The sequence below is a fragment of the Chinchilla lanigera genome, unplaced genomic scaffold, assembly GCF_000276665.1.
Source record: "Chinchilla lanigera isolate Chin_1 unplaced genomic scaffold, ChiLan1.0 scaffold00056, whole genome shotgun sequence".
NCBI lineage: Eukaryota > Metazoa > Chordata > Mammalia > Rodentia > Chinchillidae > Chinchilla > Chinchilla lanigera.
Window position 1 is genome coordinate 13,479,010 of NW_004955457.1, and position 17,095 is coordinate 13,496,104.

The following is a 17,095-nucleotide window of genomic DNA, read 5'->3' on the forward strand; positions in this document are numbered from 1 at the left end:
TCCAATTTGCCCCTTGCCTTGGCTGTAGCAAGGTGACTTCATGATTATTCCAATCAACAATTACAGTAATTCTCTTTCCTTTTTTTTTTTTTTTTTTTTTTTTTTTTGGCTTTTCTCCGGCACCAGGAACCGAACTCATGACCTTGCGCTTGCCAGGCAGGCGCTTTTTGCCACTGAGCTAAATCCCCAGCCCTCTCTTTCCTTTTGAATTGGTCCTGGACTTAGGGCTTTCACTGGCCATCAGAATGAAGGGGAAGTCATGTGGTGCCAGGTCCCTGCCTGGATCTTAAAGGATCTATGTGCTTCTCTTTTCCCTTCAGTTGGCTTGCTTGAGGATGAGAAAGAATGTGAAAAGAGCACCACTGTCTCAGCTGAGATTGTGTTTGATCAGCCTGGAGTCAGCTGACCTCCTCCCCATTCAAGAGAACCCAGGCAAATCAGCAGAGCCACACATGTAACATGCATATTGCAAGCAGTAACAAATGCTTTGCTCTAACTCACAGAGTTTTGGGACTGTTTGTCACACAGAAATATTGTAAGTGTTCATACCCTATGCACGGTGTGGTATACCACATGTGGTATGAACACAATTATTTTTAAACTGAAAAGAAAGTCTTTAAAATGAGGAAGTGCATTACCTTCTATTTGTATTGTACGGCGCATTAAACTAGAAGTATAAAAAGTTGACTCTTAGGCCCTGTTCTGCTTATTCTTTGGGCACATGATTTTGGAGCTGACACTATTTGGTATTTTTTAGTTTGATTATGTTACAAAAGAAGATACAATCCATTCCCTGTCTAACTATTAATAATATGCATCTATAAGGATGGCATGAGAGAACTTGCTTCCAAAGTCTGTACTCAAGAGGGTGTACAGGTCTCATTTACAAAGCACCAGGTGTCACTACATGTCCTTTTCACTCCATAGTAATTTAGATAGAAGAAATCTTTAAACATGGTGAAACATGAAGCAGCTATACAGAAGAGGAATTTGAAATATGAAGAAATCATATTCAGGTTGGGTATCACATGGCTTAAAGGATTCCTTTTTTCTTTTAAAAGCATAGGCATCTATAGACATTCCTGTCATCAGAGTTGCAGCAATTATTAGGAGTGAACTGTGGAGTGAACAAAGAGCCATCTTCCTGCTTCTTCAGCTTCTCATACATCTGATGCTAGAACCATGAAGAAGAACAGCTACAATAAGTGAAATGTGCAGCTGAAACTGTGCTGTAAGACAAGGCATAAAAATACTACAAACAGGAAATCTGGAAGGTATTCCTGTATCCTATACAAGCTTTCACATTAGAAGGGACTTTTCATTTTGGGCAAAGGTGACCTGGAACCATGTGTGGGAAGACAAAGTGGATACAATCAGAATCAGCCTAGACACATCCAGGCCAGCACAAAGGACAGAGAAAACATGGACGCTGGAATCACACCACCCCGCGGTCAAATCCCAGCTCATCCCATGCTGAGTCCTAGTGTTAAGAGCAGCAAAATGATGCTGTTTCAGAAAGTCAATCTGTATTTTACTGTAAGTTAATTAGTAAGCAAATTCCATGCCTTCCACTGTATACTTTGTGGAGGGCACTTTGTTATTTTCAGAAGACAGTGTTAGGAACACACAAACTTTCGTTTTTGATAAGTCTGTTCACACTGGCTACTATCTCTTCCACAGGAATATTACTATAATTTCCAGATTCAGTTATGCCTCACTTTCCTTAGCTCCAAAGTGATGATGGTAGTTTGAACCTTGTAAAGTTACACCAGGGCAGTGGTGGCCAATCTATAGCTTACATGGTACTTGTCTTTCTTTTAAGAGAGAACATGTTAATGTATGGGTCATTTTTTCTAAACAAGAATATCAGTAGTCAGGTTTAATTACAATATTGGTACTTTTTAATAAGTAAGTAGCTTTGGGCTGCAGCTGGGGCATTTGTCTCTAAAAGATTCACCTCACTGCACTAGGCCATATGTTCTATGAGAGAAACTTTCTTTTTTTTTCTATATCATTCATTTTTGTTTCCTATTTAATTCATCTTCATATCCTCAGGGCCAAATTACACATAATATAGGTTCAGTAAATATAGAATTAAAGAATTTGGGATATTATTTTTAAATAGCTTCTGTCCTCTGCTCTTACTATTGTGGAAAACAGATCAAAGGAAAGATTAAAACTCTATCAGAGGAAAGGGAACGACTGAGTTGTAGGGATGATGTAAAACAATGCAGGACCCAGGGACTGCTGGGCTGTAGCCAGCAGCAACTTGGAGTCATGCAGGACAGGGCCACCTGGAAGAATCTTCTTCAAAGCAAAGGATACAGAGAAGAGGAGGAAGACATGCGGGAGGAACTCTTGTAGTGTCAGTCCTTTTCATCACAACTTACCCACTGAGAAAGGTAGAAAGGATTCTCTTTTCTTAAACTGTCCATTCTCCAGAAAATGCTCTGGGTTGAATGTATCTGGAGAGGCCCACTCCGTGGGGTCCCTGTGCAGTGCAGTCAAATTGGTCAGAACTATGGTCCCCTAGAAAAAGCAGGAGAAATTCAGGCAAGGCTTCACCCATGCAACACACTCATGCAGAGGGACAGGGTCTTTGGCTCTCAAGCTGATAGCCTTAGCTCCTTTATGCTGGCAGGTCCAGGCTCACTTGAGCTCAATCTCTGGGGTTATATATATTTATAGAACCTCTGGGTTTATAGAATCTCTGGGGTTATATATATTTATAGAACCACTCAGAAGGACAAATTGATATTGCTTGTCAGGAACGTTACAGGGAAGTTATGCTACTTTGGGTGTAGAGTGGATTTGAACTACAGACACGTTAGTGTAGGTTTAGGAAGGGCCATGTAGGTATTGAGGAGAGAGCAATGTGACAGCTAGTCAGTCCCTCCTGTAACCAAATCATGTGGTTCCTCAAGCATGCGATCACCACAGCAAATCTACAGAGGGAGAAGACACCAGCTTCTCTTTCACTTCTCCGTTCACTTCCCTCCAGTATCAACTGCTCTCCCTACTCACAACAGGGTTAGTAACACTAACAGGTTGCAGGAGGAGAAACCTCTGCACCTCCACATACATGCAAGAAATCCTGGAGGCAAGAGAGCGAACCTTTCCCTCACGCTGCTTCTTCTGACCACCAGTGAGGCCGGTCAATTTACAAATCTGTTAATTCTGTCACCTCCATTCCCTGTCCACAACACGGTCCTCTTTGAGGCTGCTGCCTTGTCCACCTAGACTTTTGGAATGTCTCCTAGCATGCGGCTGCCACCCCTTTCAATCTACTCCATGTTCTGGGAGCTGAGTGTGCTGTAACATGACTTAATGATGTCTCATTGCACATACATTCACCCTCAAACTTGATACTCTTGAATAGCTTCCTGACACTCTCAGATCACAGACCATCCATCAGACTCACAGGGGCCCCCTCCTGTGTTGCCTGGGGTATTGGTTACTGTTTTTCTTGCTGAGATAAAACACCTACACCCTATGTTAGAGAAGGAAAGGTTTATTGTAGTTCAATGTGTAGAGATTTTAGTCCATAATCAACTGGGTCAAAGGCAGGGTGGCATGGCAGAGGGACATCGCAGAGTGGGCAGGAGGCATGAGAAGAGAATCAGCAGCAAGCAATGCCAGCATCCCTCTTTCTGTCCCTGATATTCTATCCCAGCTGCTGGCCCTTAGGGTGGGTAGCACTCACACTCATGGGTGGGGAACCCTTAATCCCAGCATCACAGACCTCCAAAAAACCAAGCTGTGTCTGCACGAGGCTTTTGGAAAGCATTTAGATATAAGCCATAATACTGGCGCTCCCCCTAACGTGGCCTGCCTCCAGTTGTTCTAACAGACCATGTTCACATAATATATATCTTGTGGAAAAGGTTCTTCTGCTTTCCTTTCCATAAACTAACTTCTAGCCACTCTTTAATTGGTGGATCCAAAGTCACTCTCTTCTAAAGCCTCTCCTCATCATGTCATCTGGTTGCTATTTGTCACTCTAGCTGGAAGATGCTGAGAGCATCTTTATAGAACAAGTGAGAGTTTTCTTTTGGGCAATCATGATTTCTAAGGTATTTGCATCTTTATTTTGCTCAGGGTTGTTTTTCCGATCCAAATGTTTTACAAACTTAATGCACACTTATTGAGTTACTAATAAGTAATGTTGAGGCATGTGATCTGCATGTAAGATCACATTTAACCTCTGGTCAGACACTGTGGGGGTAAGTAGGTGAGTTTAAATGCATTCGACAGGTGAAGAAACTGAAGCCGTGAAAATTACAGTGTACCCAGAGTTACAGACTAGGCAAACATACAGCCATTTCTTGAACGAGGCCTGTCTGATGTCAAAGCCATGGATCCTGACCTAGGTGCAATTAGATTTCTTAGCATGCAGGATGGTTATTAAACCCAATGCTAAAAATTAGTAGTAAAAGCAATCTAGTGAGATGTCCTGGTGCTGTGGAGGTTTATAAATGGTTAGAAAAATACAAACAGTGCCTGGCATTCTTCAGACATCAGCCACCACCTAGGAGATGCTCAATTAAAAAGGAAGCACTTCCTGGTTCTGCAGTGGCACTACCTAGAAGTGTAGAGTAGGAAAGCAGTCTGGTTATACCACTGGAGATTGTCCCTGAGTAAATCCCATTCAGAGAGACAGACAAACTAGGACCCACACAGGCTTAGGAAGGTGGCCAGAGAACAAAAGAAGACATCCGAAATGTGCTTTGTGGATAGAAGACACCAGGGACACAGACGAGCTGACTGTGGAGAACTTAAAAGTAGGCAGCATGAGATGAGAATTCTGTTTGTGAACACAGGAAATTAACAGGGGCCAATGGAGAAAAACTGAGGAAGATTATTTTACAGTCACATAAAAGTAAGTCCTGAGAAGGAGCATTATGTAGTGGAAGTGATTAGCATAGAACTGGTTCTGGATCCCAACTTTTGTCATTTTGTAGTTGAGAGATCTGCAAAATTATTTTTCCAGAGCCTCAGCTGAATCTATAAGATGGAAATAAAAGTTACTATGAGAACTAAGATATTTTGAAACAGGCTAGTAGTATAATACACATAATTATTCCTCATGAAGTGTTTTGCCTTTCTCTCCCTTTAAAATAATTAATACTGCACACCTGCAACTGGCTTCCATTCTTAGACAAAATTCCCCACCACTGGGCTGTAAGTTGAAGTAATGCTGGTCGGGAAATTATGTTAGAAACAGAAGTGTTAGAGTAAGTTGAGATCTGAGTGTCTCAAATATCCTTTCACATTTAACATTCTACAACTACACGATTATATCAAAGAATTTTCCAAACTATGTCTGACATGTTACAGAAGACTGGGCAGGGGAGGGGGGCAACGGGAAGGGGAACTGGGAAGGGAAGCCCCCCCCCCCCCCTTGAATTCCTTCCGCCTCCCAAAAAGCCAAGAACTGCCTCCCCCCCAACAAGGAACCGGCAAAACAACCCGCCCTGGAAAAAACCAACCCGGAATGAAAACCCCAAAAAATCGGGACCAAAAAAAACCCTTCCTCCCTAAAATGGGGAAGGGAAGGAATAAAACAAACAAAAGGGAAAAAACAACCTGCCCAAGGAAAGGAATCCCTAAGAACGGAAAAAAACGCAAAAGTTCCTAGGGTGACCTCAAAGAGGGGCTTAAGGACAAAGGCTGAGAGTGCCTACTTACCTTTGGCAGGTGGTATCCCCCAAAAGAGGTATCAACAGCCATTTCCCTGGGAGCATTCAGAGGAATGATGTTGCCCATTCTCAGCACCTCATGGATGACAGCATTGGTATAGGGCATGGACTCTCTGTTGGCCAAGCTTGGCTGCTGCCCCTGACCAATAACTCTGTCAATCTCAGCATGTACTTTTTCTGAAAGAGATGGGGGTTCAATTATTAAAATTTTATGATTTTTTATACAGACATTACAGGCATGGGAATGGTCTTTAAGAGCTTATCTGTAACTACTGTCAGTCTGCAAATCAGCAAAATGGACCTTATCCTTTTGAGCGCTTATTTAGAAAATTGCTAATGCTCCAAATTTCCTTAAACCTGGGTGGATTAAGGAACTGGATGAGCACAGCTAAGTTCATAATAGGGTCAATTCTTATTGAGGTTGCTATAATAAAGTTCCATAAAGTGTCTGGATTACAAACCACAGAATGTTATTTCTCAGTTCTGTAACCTGGGAAATCCATGATTAATTCCCCATCAAGCTTAGTGCCTGGTAGGAACATATTCTCACTCATAGATTGTAGCTTCTTGCTGTGTGCTGACATGTGGCAAGAAACAATGTAGGGCTCTGAAATGTGTTTTTTTTACAGATCTACTCCCCATCATAAGAGCTGATCACACTAAAGGTCCCTAGGTCTCAATACTATTACATTTTTAAATAGATTGCAACACACGTATTTCGTGGGGAGGACACAAACCCTCAGACACAGCAGCTCTATAGACCCGTAACTTCTCAAGGAGATATATAAGTCAAAGGTGAGCAGTAAATTCCTATTCTAAAACATAATTGCTGCAAACTACTGAAAGTTTTTCAGTCTCAATTTTCTTGTCTCATTCATTTTAGGGATTCTTTGAGACTTATCTGAATTGTTTTAGTTGTGTATCCAAAAAAACATTGTGGTGGATTAACTACTGGTCAACTTGTAACACCAGGTTGAACTGAATCAGTGTAGTTTGGGGTGTGGAAGGCCCAACTGAGGATTGTTGCCCCAAAACTTAAAAGGAGACCTAGAGGGGAAGATGATGTGCTATTGACTCTTCTGGAGAAGCTTGTCATACTGGTTTTCTTGATATGATCTTGGCTGTTCTCATCACTAGAGGGGCTCAGGTTCTTACTGTTGCTGAGGATCACTACAGTTCTCTTTGTGAGAGATATGGTCCTTACTTTCAGCACCATTTCCTGGCTCCAGTGCTGATCCCTCAGCCTGCTGGCACAAATCCTTCATTCCACTGGTGCAAACTTTCTGGCTTCTACCACTGACCTTTGGGCCTTCCCAGTGCAGATCCTTGATCTAGCCTTGCATGAGACATTGTAATGGGCCTCCTGCAGGACTCATAGAGGACATTGCCATGGGCTCTAGTCTTCAGCTAACTTGTTCAGGACATTGCTGTGAGATCCAGGCCCTCAGCTAGATTCTTTGGGTCTCTAGTGTATGGATAGATCTCCCATACTCTTTTGCATTTGACTCTTTGGGTGAATATTAGTAAATAATTCTATGAATAATGTGTCCTGTATCAAATCTTATCCCTGGTAAACCCTGACTATTAACAATGATAGAAATTGCTACCTACCACCCAATATGTTCTCTTCTCTTTATGCAGTAATAGGGATTTCACATGAATATCTGGTTATCTAGTTGAAAATTACATTTCCCATATTCCCTTTTGACAAAATGTGACCATGTCACTAAGTTCTGGTGAAGTAGGAGAGATGTTCAGTCCTTGGAACAAGCCCTTCAGGGGAATGATATTCATTGCATTGTCCTCTCTCACATCTCAACGTGGGAAGGCAGTCTTCCTGGTGAGTGTATTACAGAGAAGAAAGATCTCATTCTAGACACAACAGGGTGACATTTAAAAAGATGTTTGGAACTTCCAGGAAGATGGTAGAGTGCTGAGTAGCACAGAAAGAGCCTCTGGGATTTGGTGCCCAGACACTGGAATATAGCGACATGAAGAAGAAAAAGAGAGAAGTGGATCCCTAGGATACAGAGAGGATGTGAAATGAGAATTAAAGCCCATGGAGAGCAAAGAAGGAAACTTCAACAAAGCAAAAGGAGATGAGAGCCACTGTTTTCTCTCCAAACCTGGACTCAATGTGTGGGAGGGGAAATTCAAACTTGCAGGTTCTTGGTGACAACTGGTGACCCCAGAGGCCTGTACAGAGAAATACACTAGTGAAATGGAATAATGGACACAGTGGAATGCAGTGTCTTGTGAGTTATTTGGGTTCAGATGTCCCCCAGGAGAGGGTGATTGGCCAGTAGCCATCTTGGAGAGATTCTAACTGAGCTCAGAACTCAAAACAGCTGCATGCTCCCTCTGGTGGCTCCCAGGGACAGGGTGAGGCTCCCAGGTTCAAATCCGCAGGAGGTCAGGGAGATTAGTTCAAGGGGGCAGGATACATATGGACTGCTACAAGCTGAACAAATCTGATTCCGGCCTCACAACAAGAAACAAGACTGAATTTCATGGAAACTAATGGTGCAGCCTTGTTGGGATTATCCATTACTCTGCCATAAAGCTACAGCTGGCTTGCTTGGATTAATCAACTTCGATTTGGACTATTTCTATCCACATTGTCTTCAGCAGAGGCATGCCTCAAAGTAGACATTTTCTCTTGTTTTCTGTTTTTGTTTTTTTTTTTTTTTCTTGATAGTTTGTTCTTGTTTGTATATGCATGTGAACATGTTTTCTGGTTTTTGTGTTGTTGTGTTCTGTTTTTGTTTTTATTTCTTCCTTCTCTTTTTGTCTTCTGTCTTCTGCACCAGTCTCCCAAAGTTTCCATGATCTTCCTTTGTATTCCAGCCTTGCTTCTAATCTCTTTTTCTTCTGTTTTATTATTTTTCCCGCAAATCGCTTTTAATTTTTTCCCTGATGGTAAAATCACCATAATAAGCATTTCTTTGATGCATACAGTTTTCTGGTTTGGTTTAGATTTTGTTATTTAACCACAAGTCTAGTTCATATGGTTAAAGGTGGCAATTTAATACTTACCATAGTTTGTCATTCTCTAAGCTGTTTGGTGCTATGATTATTGCTGATTGTACCACTTTAGCCAAGGTAACATAACTGTTCTAATCAGTTACTATTCCTGGTTTACCAAGACTGAGATCGCCTAAGGGTCATACACAACACTGTGGGCCAGTGTCAAACAACCAGGGGCTGAGCCAAGTAGGAAGCAACTTATCATCACCAATAAATTGAAGAAGTAGGATCTTGAAACAGACTCAAAAACCAAAACCAGCTACACCTGGAAGATACCTCTGAGAAGTAGTCATTTCTTAAGAGTTCTAAATAATAGCAATAAAGCAACTCACCACAGGCAATTTACAAGCATCACTTCTGGAATTAAATTTAAAAAATAGATTATGAAAAGACACTTAAACAAGATGCACTCCCAGACTTCCAGCTCACCAAAAGCAAATCCATTGGGCTGTGAGGTGGAAAAGTCTGAAAGCCATGCACCTGGACACTCTGAAGGGTAACAGTGGAAATAACAAAGCAGATGAACAAAAACAAAATCCAGAAAAAAATTACATCAGAAATAATTTCTCAGAAAACAACAAAGATCATGACCATAATGAAAGATTACTTAGTGACTGTAAAGCAGATACAGATAAAAAAATAGAAGAGCTAAGGAAAACGATGGAAATGATAATTGTCTAACCATGAAAGAAATGGAATCTATAAAACAGATTCAAACAGATATCCAAGGAGATTAAAAATTCCATTGTAAATATATGCAGCAAAATGAGTCAGTGTGAGGACAGAATTTCAGGTATAGCATACAGGATTGTGATTAGTGATCATGAAAGGAAAGATTTCTTTTTTTTTTTCTTTTTATCTGTCTTTTTTGAGACAGGGTTTCACTATGCAATTCAGGCTGGTTTTGAACTCAATTTATATCCCAGGTTGGCCTCAAATTCACAGTGCTCCTCCTGCTTTAGCCTCCCAAGTGCTGGGATTAAGAGTGTGCACCACCATGCCCAGCAAGATTTCTTGCAAATAGCAAAGGACCATGAAAATTCAATTCAGCAGAAGCTAGATTATGCAAAGAAGAATAACATAAGAAATGATCAGAGTCAATGAAAAAGCAAGAGATAGCACAAATGACATAAAAGTCCTGTTCTCAGAAGTCGTGGCAGAAAACTTCCCAAGCAGGGAAAAAGAATTTCACATACAGGTGTGTGAGGCATATAGAACTTCAATTAGCCATGATCAAAAAAATCTACACCAAGTCATATAACAATTAAGAACCCAGAAATTCAACAAAAGAACAGAATAGTAGAAGCTGTTGGAGAAAATAAATAAATGACCTATAAAGAAAAGCCTATCAGCAAGAAAGAAGGGAATATATATATATATATATATATATATATATATATATATAAAGAGAGAGAGAGATAGTTGGGATAACTGTACTGATGATGTCTGGTGGTTTATTAAAAGGAACAGTTAATACTTAAAATATTTGACTAATTTTGAATGCTTATATCTGGTAATCTGAGCAACTGATTTGAAGACAACAATATGCAATAGAACAACCATTGGTGAATTCCTACCATCTTGTCTGGTGAAATGCTGTATTGTCTCTGTTTTATTTAATAATTATTTTTTTATTCTCTTTAATGGTTTGAACAATCTTCCATTCTTACATCTGATGATCTGGGCAATTTATTGAAGATAACAATATGTAATGTAACAACCTCTTTTAATGCTATCATTTTGTTTTCAAATCCTGTATCATTTTTAATGTTCTTGTTTTGTGTATGTCTCTGTGGTTGGTATTTGGTATTCTTTTTTTTTACTACTTTCCTTAAAATAAGAAAAATAAAATAAAATAAAGTAAAGCCTATCAGAATCACAGCAGTCTTCTAAACATATACCCTCAAGTCGAGGAGACCTTGGAGTTAAGTATTTCAAGCCCTAAAAAAAAAAACAACCTTCAACCCAGATTGATGTACCCTGCAAAACTGTCTTTCAAAATTGATGGATAAATAAGATACCCTTATGATGAAGAACACCAAGGAAATTCATGAACATCAAACCAGCATTCCAATATGCTCTGAAGTATATTGTACAAAGAGATAACAAGGATTGCAATTCCATGAACCACAATAGGATGAATCCAGTAGGCAAGGCAAGCAATTAAACAGAGGAGAAAAAAGCAGGGCCAACAAAAGGAAGATAATATGACAAGGATAAGTCATTATAATATGACAAGGATAAGTCAATACATGTCAGTTATAACCATTCAATGATAATGGTCTCAATTCACCAATCAAAAGAAACAGACTGATAGAAGCAAGATCTAACAATATGCTGCATATGAGAAATACATTTAACTCAAAAAGAAATTTCTACACTGAGAGTTAAAGGATAGAAAAGAATGCTCTCTGTGACAGGCACCCAGAAAAAACTATTCTATTTGCAAACAAAGTGGATTTTAAGCCAAGACTGACTAAGAGAGACAAAGAAGTGACTACATCCTTGTAAAGATAACAATCCAAAAGGAAGAGATAGCAATCATAAATATATGTGCAACAAATACCAGCGCACACAACTACATAAAACAAATAGTAACATACATTTAAAAATCAAATAAGCACTAGTACAATTGTATTTGGAGATCTCAGTACCCCATTGTGACAAATAGATCAACCACGCAAAACATCAACCATGAAATATTAGAACTGAACCAAACTTTTGAACAAATGGACTTCGTAGATGTCTACAGAGTGTCTACTTCACAACATCAGAATACACATTCTTCTCAATTGCATGGTGGACTTTCTCTAAAATAAACCACTTACTAACATATAGAACATGCTTAAGTAAATGCTAAGAAATTGAAATTATTCCATGCATATTATCAGACCATACTGTGAGTAGGTCAGTAATCAATGGCAAAAAAAAAAAAAAACCACAAGAACTTCACAAACACATAGAAATTAAATAAAACCCTCCTGAATAACAACGTAGTCACATACAAGATTAAGGAAGAAATTAGTTCCTACAATTAAACAGTAATACCAATGCAACTTAATGGAACTTATGGAACACAATGAAAACAGTCGTCAGAGGGAAATTCATAGTGCTGATTATCCATATAATGAAAAATAACCAACCTCAAATAAACAACCTGATGTTTTACATCAAGCTTCTAGAAAAAGAAGAGCAAGTCAAGCCAAAAGGTCATATAAAGATGGAAATTATAAAGATCATAGCATAAATTAATTCACTAGAGACTAAGAAAACATCACAATCAATGAATTGAAGAGGTGGTTCTTTGAAAGTTTAAATAAAATAGAAAAACTCATAGCCAAACTTACAAAAAAGAGAAAGAAAAAACTCAAGTCCATGCAATTAGGAATGAAAATGGGGAAATCAGGATAGCTCCTACAAAAATCCAGAACATCATCAATACTTACTTCAGGGATCTGTATTCTAAGAAGATGAAAAACACAGAATAAATGGACAGATTCATAGACACATGGAAATTACCAAAGTTAAAAAGAAGGTATAAAAATTTGAAGTACACCAATATCTGTCAATAAAACCAAAGTTGAAATTAAAAACTTACCAAACAGCGAACAGCCTAGGCCCTGATGCATTTACTGTTGAATTATACAAGAAATTTAAAGAAGAACTAATACCACCATTTCTCAAACTTTTTAAAGAAATTGAAAGGGAAGCAGTACAACTACATGCATTTCTGTAAGCAATAATTACCTTTGATGCCAAAACAAGAAAAGGATCCCACCATAAAAGCATACTATAGGCCAGTCTCCATAACAAACATAGATGCAAAAATCCTCAATAAGATACTGGCAAACAGAATGCAGCAAATCATCAAGAAGATTGTTCACTATGACCAGGTAAGACTCATCCCAGCAAAGATTCAACATACACAAATCAATAAATGTGATATATCATATTAGCATAGCCAAGGGAAAAGCTCACATGATTATCTCAATGAATGCAGAAAAAATGTTCGACAAAGTCTAACAACCATCCATGATTAAAACCCTATAGGAAATTGGAATAGATGATGTTTGTCTCAATCTGATTAAAGCCATATATGACAAAAAAACAGCCAACATCATACTAAATAGGCCAAAATTGAAAGCTTTTACTCAAAATCAGGAACAAGATAAGGATGTCCACTGTCACCACTCTTATTCAACATAGTTCTGGAAACATCAGCCAGGGCAATTAGACAAGAGAAAGAAATATAAGGATAAAGACAGGAAGAGACATTAAATTATCTATATTTGTGAATGACATGATACTCTACATAAAAGACTTCAAAAACTACACCAAAAGTCTTCTAGGTTTAATGACCAAATTCAGTATCATAGTTGGATATAAAGTCAATGCTCAAAAATTAATACTCATTTTGTATACGATTAACAAACTCACTGAGAGAAATTAGGGAAACAACACCTTTCACAATAACATTCAAAAAATGAAATACCTAGAAATCAATTTAAGGAAGAAAGTAAAAGACCTCTACACTGAAAACTACAGTACTCTGAAAAAGGTGATAGAACAGGATATCAGAAAATGGAGCGATATCCCTTGTTCTTGGGTAGTAAGAAACAATATAGTGAAATTAGCCATACTTCCTATACAAATTTAACGCAATCCCAATCAAAACTCCAACAGTATATCTCACAGAATTAGAGAAAGCAAGCCTAAAATTCCTTTGGAACCAGAAGTGAGTAGAATAGCAAAAAGTTGTGGACAGCAAAGCCAAGGCAGGGAGCACCACAATTCCTGACTTGAAATTATACTGCAAAGCTACTGTGATAAAATCACCATGGCATAGGCAAAAAAAGACCTGAGGATCTGTGGGACAGATCAGAAGATGCAGAAACAGCTCCAGCCGTACTTAGCCACCTTATCTTTGACAAAGAAGCCAAACACCTTCACTGGAAGAAAGATAACCTCTTTCATAAAAGGTGCCAGAAAAACTGGCTTTCCACATGATGAAGATTAAAACTAGACCTGTGTCTCTCACCATGCGCTAAACCAAAGTAATAATGGATTAAAGATCTAGATATTAAAACAGAAACACTAAATCTGCTGGAAGATAGAATAGGTAGAACTTGAAGACATAGGTGTAGGCAGATTTTATGAACAAAATCCAACCACAGAAACTATCACAAGAATCAATAACTGGGATCTCATCTCATTAGGAAGATTTTGCACAGCAAGAGAAACCACAAACAGAGTAAAAAGACAAGCCACAGTGTGGAAAAAATTTTGCCTGCTGTTGCTCAGACAAAGGACTATTATCTAAAATATACAAAGAACCCCAAAAATCAGACCCCTCCAAAAATAGGCATCTGAGATGAATACACACTTCTCAGATGAAGAAATGCCAATGTCAAATAAATATATGAAAAAGTGTTCAACATCACTGGTCATTCAAGAGATGCAAATTAAAACAATGCTGAGATTCCATCTTATCCCAGAAAAAATGGCTACTATCAAGAAACCAACCAATAATAAATGCTGATGGGGCTGTGGAGGAAAAAGAACCCTTCTCCACAGTTGGTGGGAGTATAGACTGGTGAAACAACTGTGGAAATCACTGTGGAGATACCTCAAAAATGGGACCAGAGGTTCCATTCAACCTAGCTATTCCCCTTCTTGGTATCCTCCCAAAAGAATTAAAAACATCATACCAGAGTGATATATGCACACCTATGTTTATAGCAACACAGTTTTGTAATAGCTAAATCTTGGAAGCAGCCCAAATGCCCATCAACTGGTGAGTGGATAAAGAAGATGTGTTTTTTTTTTTTAATACAACGGAGTACTAGTCTTCCATAGAGAAAAATAAGCACGAGATATGACTAGCTAAATGGATGGACTTTGAGACAATACTCTTAAGTGGAATAAATCAGACACACATGTATAAATACTGCATTGTTTCTCTGGTGTGAGGACCCAAAAGTGTAAATAAAGATCAAAATGCATAATAGATATTGTGAAATGGGAAAAAAGTTTCAAATGAGAAGGGAAACTAGAGAGAGGAAAGGGGAAAAAAAGAGAAAAGGAAAAAAATGAAAAAAGAATGAAAAAATGGAAACAAAGATTTTGTAAAAAAGGAGGGGAAGAGGGATTGAAGGGAGCACAGGAGAATAAGAAATACATAATCAAATTATGTTATGTATAAGTACAATTTCCCTACAATGAATGTGGTCTTTAAGTATACCTAAAATGTACCCATAAACTTAATTAATTTAAAAAATAAAGGAGAAAAAACAAAGAAAACTGTGTGGAATCCTAAGGGCTTTACAAAGCTTACAGTTCCTTTATCTGAAAGAAACACTCAACATTTCTTTACAGTTCACTTTTAACTAAATTAAATTGGGGAACCATATTTTTAATTAGGAAAAATATATATAATATAAAATGTATCAACAAAATAATTTTAACTTATAGTTAATTCATTTTAAATATATTCACAGTGCTGTGAAATTAACCTCTAAAATTTTCCATCTTGCAAAACTGAAGCTGTATTCATTAATGGAAACCTTATTTCCTCCTTTCCCAGCATATGATTACCACCATTGCCACTGTGAATTTGACAACTCTAAATCATTCATATAAATGTAATCATGCAGCATTTATGCTATTGTGACTAGTTTAATAACAATGTTCCTGCTATAGCATACCTTAGAATTTCATTCCTTTTTAAGGTTGAATACTACTCCATTCCATGTATATTCCATATTGTGTCTTCTCATTCACAGTTGATGAACACATGGGCTACTTTCACCTCTTCTCAATTGAAAATTGTGCTGCTTTGAACATAGGTGTAAGCTTCTATAATTTTAATTGGCTCTTATTTTGTATCCTCTATTCCTGAAGCCCAATTTACATCTGCAATCATTAATTGTCATGTATCAATTTGACTTGAGTAAGAACCACCTAGCAGGTTAGAAAAGCACAGTTCTAGATGTGCCCATGTATGATTGACATACAGGCTAGTAAATGGAGGGAGGACAACCCAGCCTGAATGGAATGGAAAAAGGAAAGGAAGAAGGAAGTGTCCTTATTTTGGAAGGGTTCAAGTCTTTGCTATCACTTTTGGAGTGAGTCTCAATTTCTTCAGCCTTCCAATGCAGACTTGCAGTAGTGACTCCACAGTGCCCTTCTAGGCCTTTGCTTTTTGACTAGTTTTGCACCCTTGATTCCTCTTGTTGTGAGGCTTCCATCTTCTTGGGTCAAGCAGGTAGTGGATCCTCTGATTTTATAGCCTACTGATGGTCATTGTGAATTCTTCTGCATCGGATCCTGTAAGCTCAGCTAATAACCCCCCTTGTATAATTATGCATATATTTTCTATTGATTCTATTCCTCTTGAGAACCCTAGTTCATCTTAACTCAGAAGCTTTGAAATTTTTTAAAAAAATGTAATCGTCAGGTAGAAATGCATTTTCCACCATGATTCAAGATGCATTTACATGAAAAAATACACATATAAAGCATAAATTTAAATTAGTATATGAAAGAGTTGGTATAAAGAAATTTGTCAGCATACGTGGGAAGCACTCCAATCCCATCTATTCTGTTTATCTTAGGGAAAAAGTTAATGTTGGTCCCCAAAACTTGTTTTATGCCTCCACAATTTGAAAAACTACGGTTTCCATCCAACACCTGCTCAAACTGTTGTGAAACCTGTGTGAACATAAATGATGGTAACAGCCACTGCCTGTGAAGAGATGACAGTGTGCAGGAGAGTTATAAGAATAGTGTGATAAGCACGTCAGTTTAGTTGCATTAAGTAATTTCTAGCATAGAAAAATGCTAATAATTTCCAAGCCAATAATATCATAGAATAGTGGAGGATGTTGAGATCAATGGTTTTATTCTGTAAAAACACTGGGGAAGTACCTTCATGGTACAGGGAAGAGCAGATGTCAGGCTAAGGGCGTGAATAAGAGGAGTGACAAGAGAATGAAATGTACTTAGGGAAGCCCCCATCCACCACAATGGGGATGAGGCTGTGCAGGCAGAAAGGGGGCACATTAGAGGTCACTGCATTCCACACTAAGGATTTGAAGAGGCAGCAACCAGTAAAGAGAAAGGAAGGCTATGAACATATTTTTATCTGAAACTGCGACTCTTCCCTGGAATTTATCACAATGTCAGTGTACTTCACTGTTTCCCCTGGACTCAAAAATCATGCAGGGCAGGAATTCACTGCAGCATTTGTACTACCTGGACCAGTCACAATCCTGATTTTTTTTTTTTTTTTTTTTTGGTCTTTTGTGACAGGGTCTCACTATGCAGTTCAGGCTGGCCTTGAGCTCCCTTTGTAGCCCATGCTGGTCTCG

At 38.4% G+C, this 17,095-nt stretch overlaps 1 protein-coding gene across 2 annotated transcripts in view; it reads right to left on the reverse strand.

Moving 5' to 3' along the window:
• The window catches only part of LOC102014873 (cytochrome P450 2J2-like), a 51,521-nt gene that overhangs the window by 9,647 nt on the left and 24,779 nt on the right, over positions 1 to 17,095 (reverse strand). For both annotated transcript variants that reach the window (XM_005397079.2, XM_013520782.1), the window contains 2 exons: positions 5,689 to 5,876; positions 2,391 to 2,529 (listed from right to left, as the gene is read on the reverse strand). In XM_005397079.2, the coding sequence (XP_005397136.1) occupies positions 2,391 to 2,529; positions 5,689 to 5,876 (327 nt within the window). The remainder of the gene's footprint in view (positions 1 to 2,390; positions 2,530 to 5,688; positions 5,877 to 17,095) is intronic.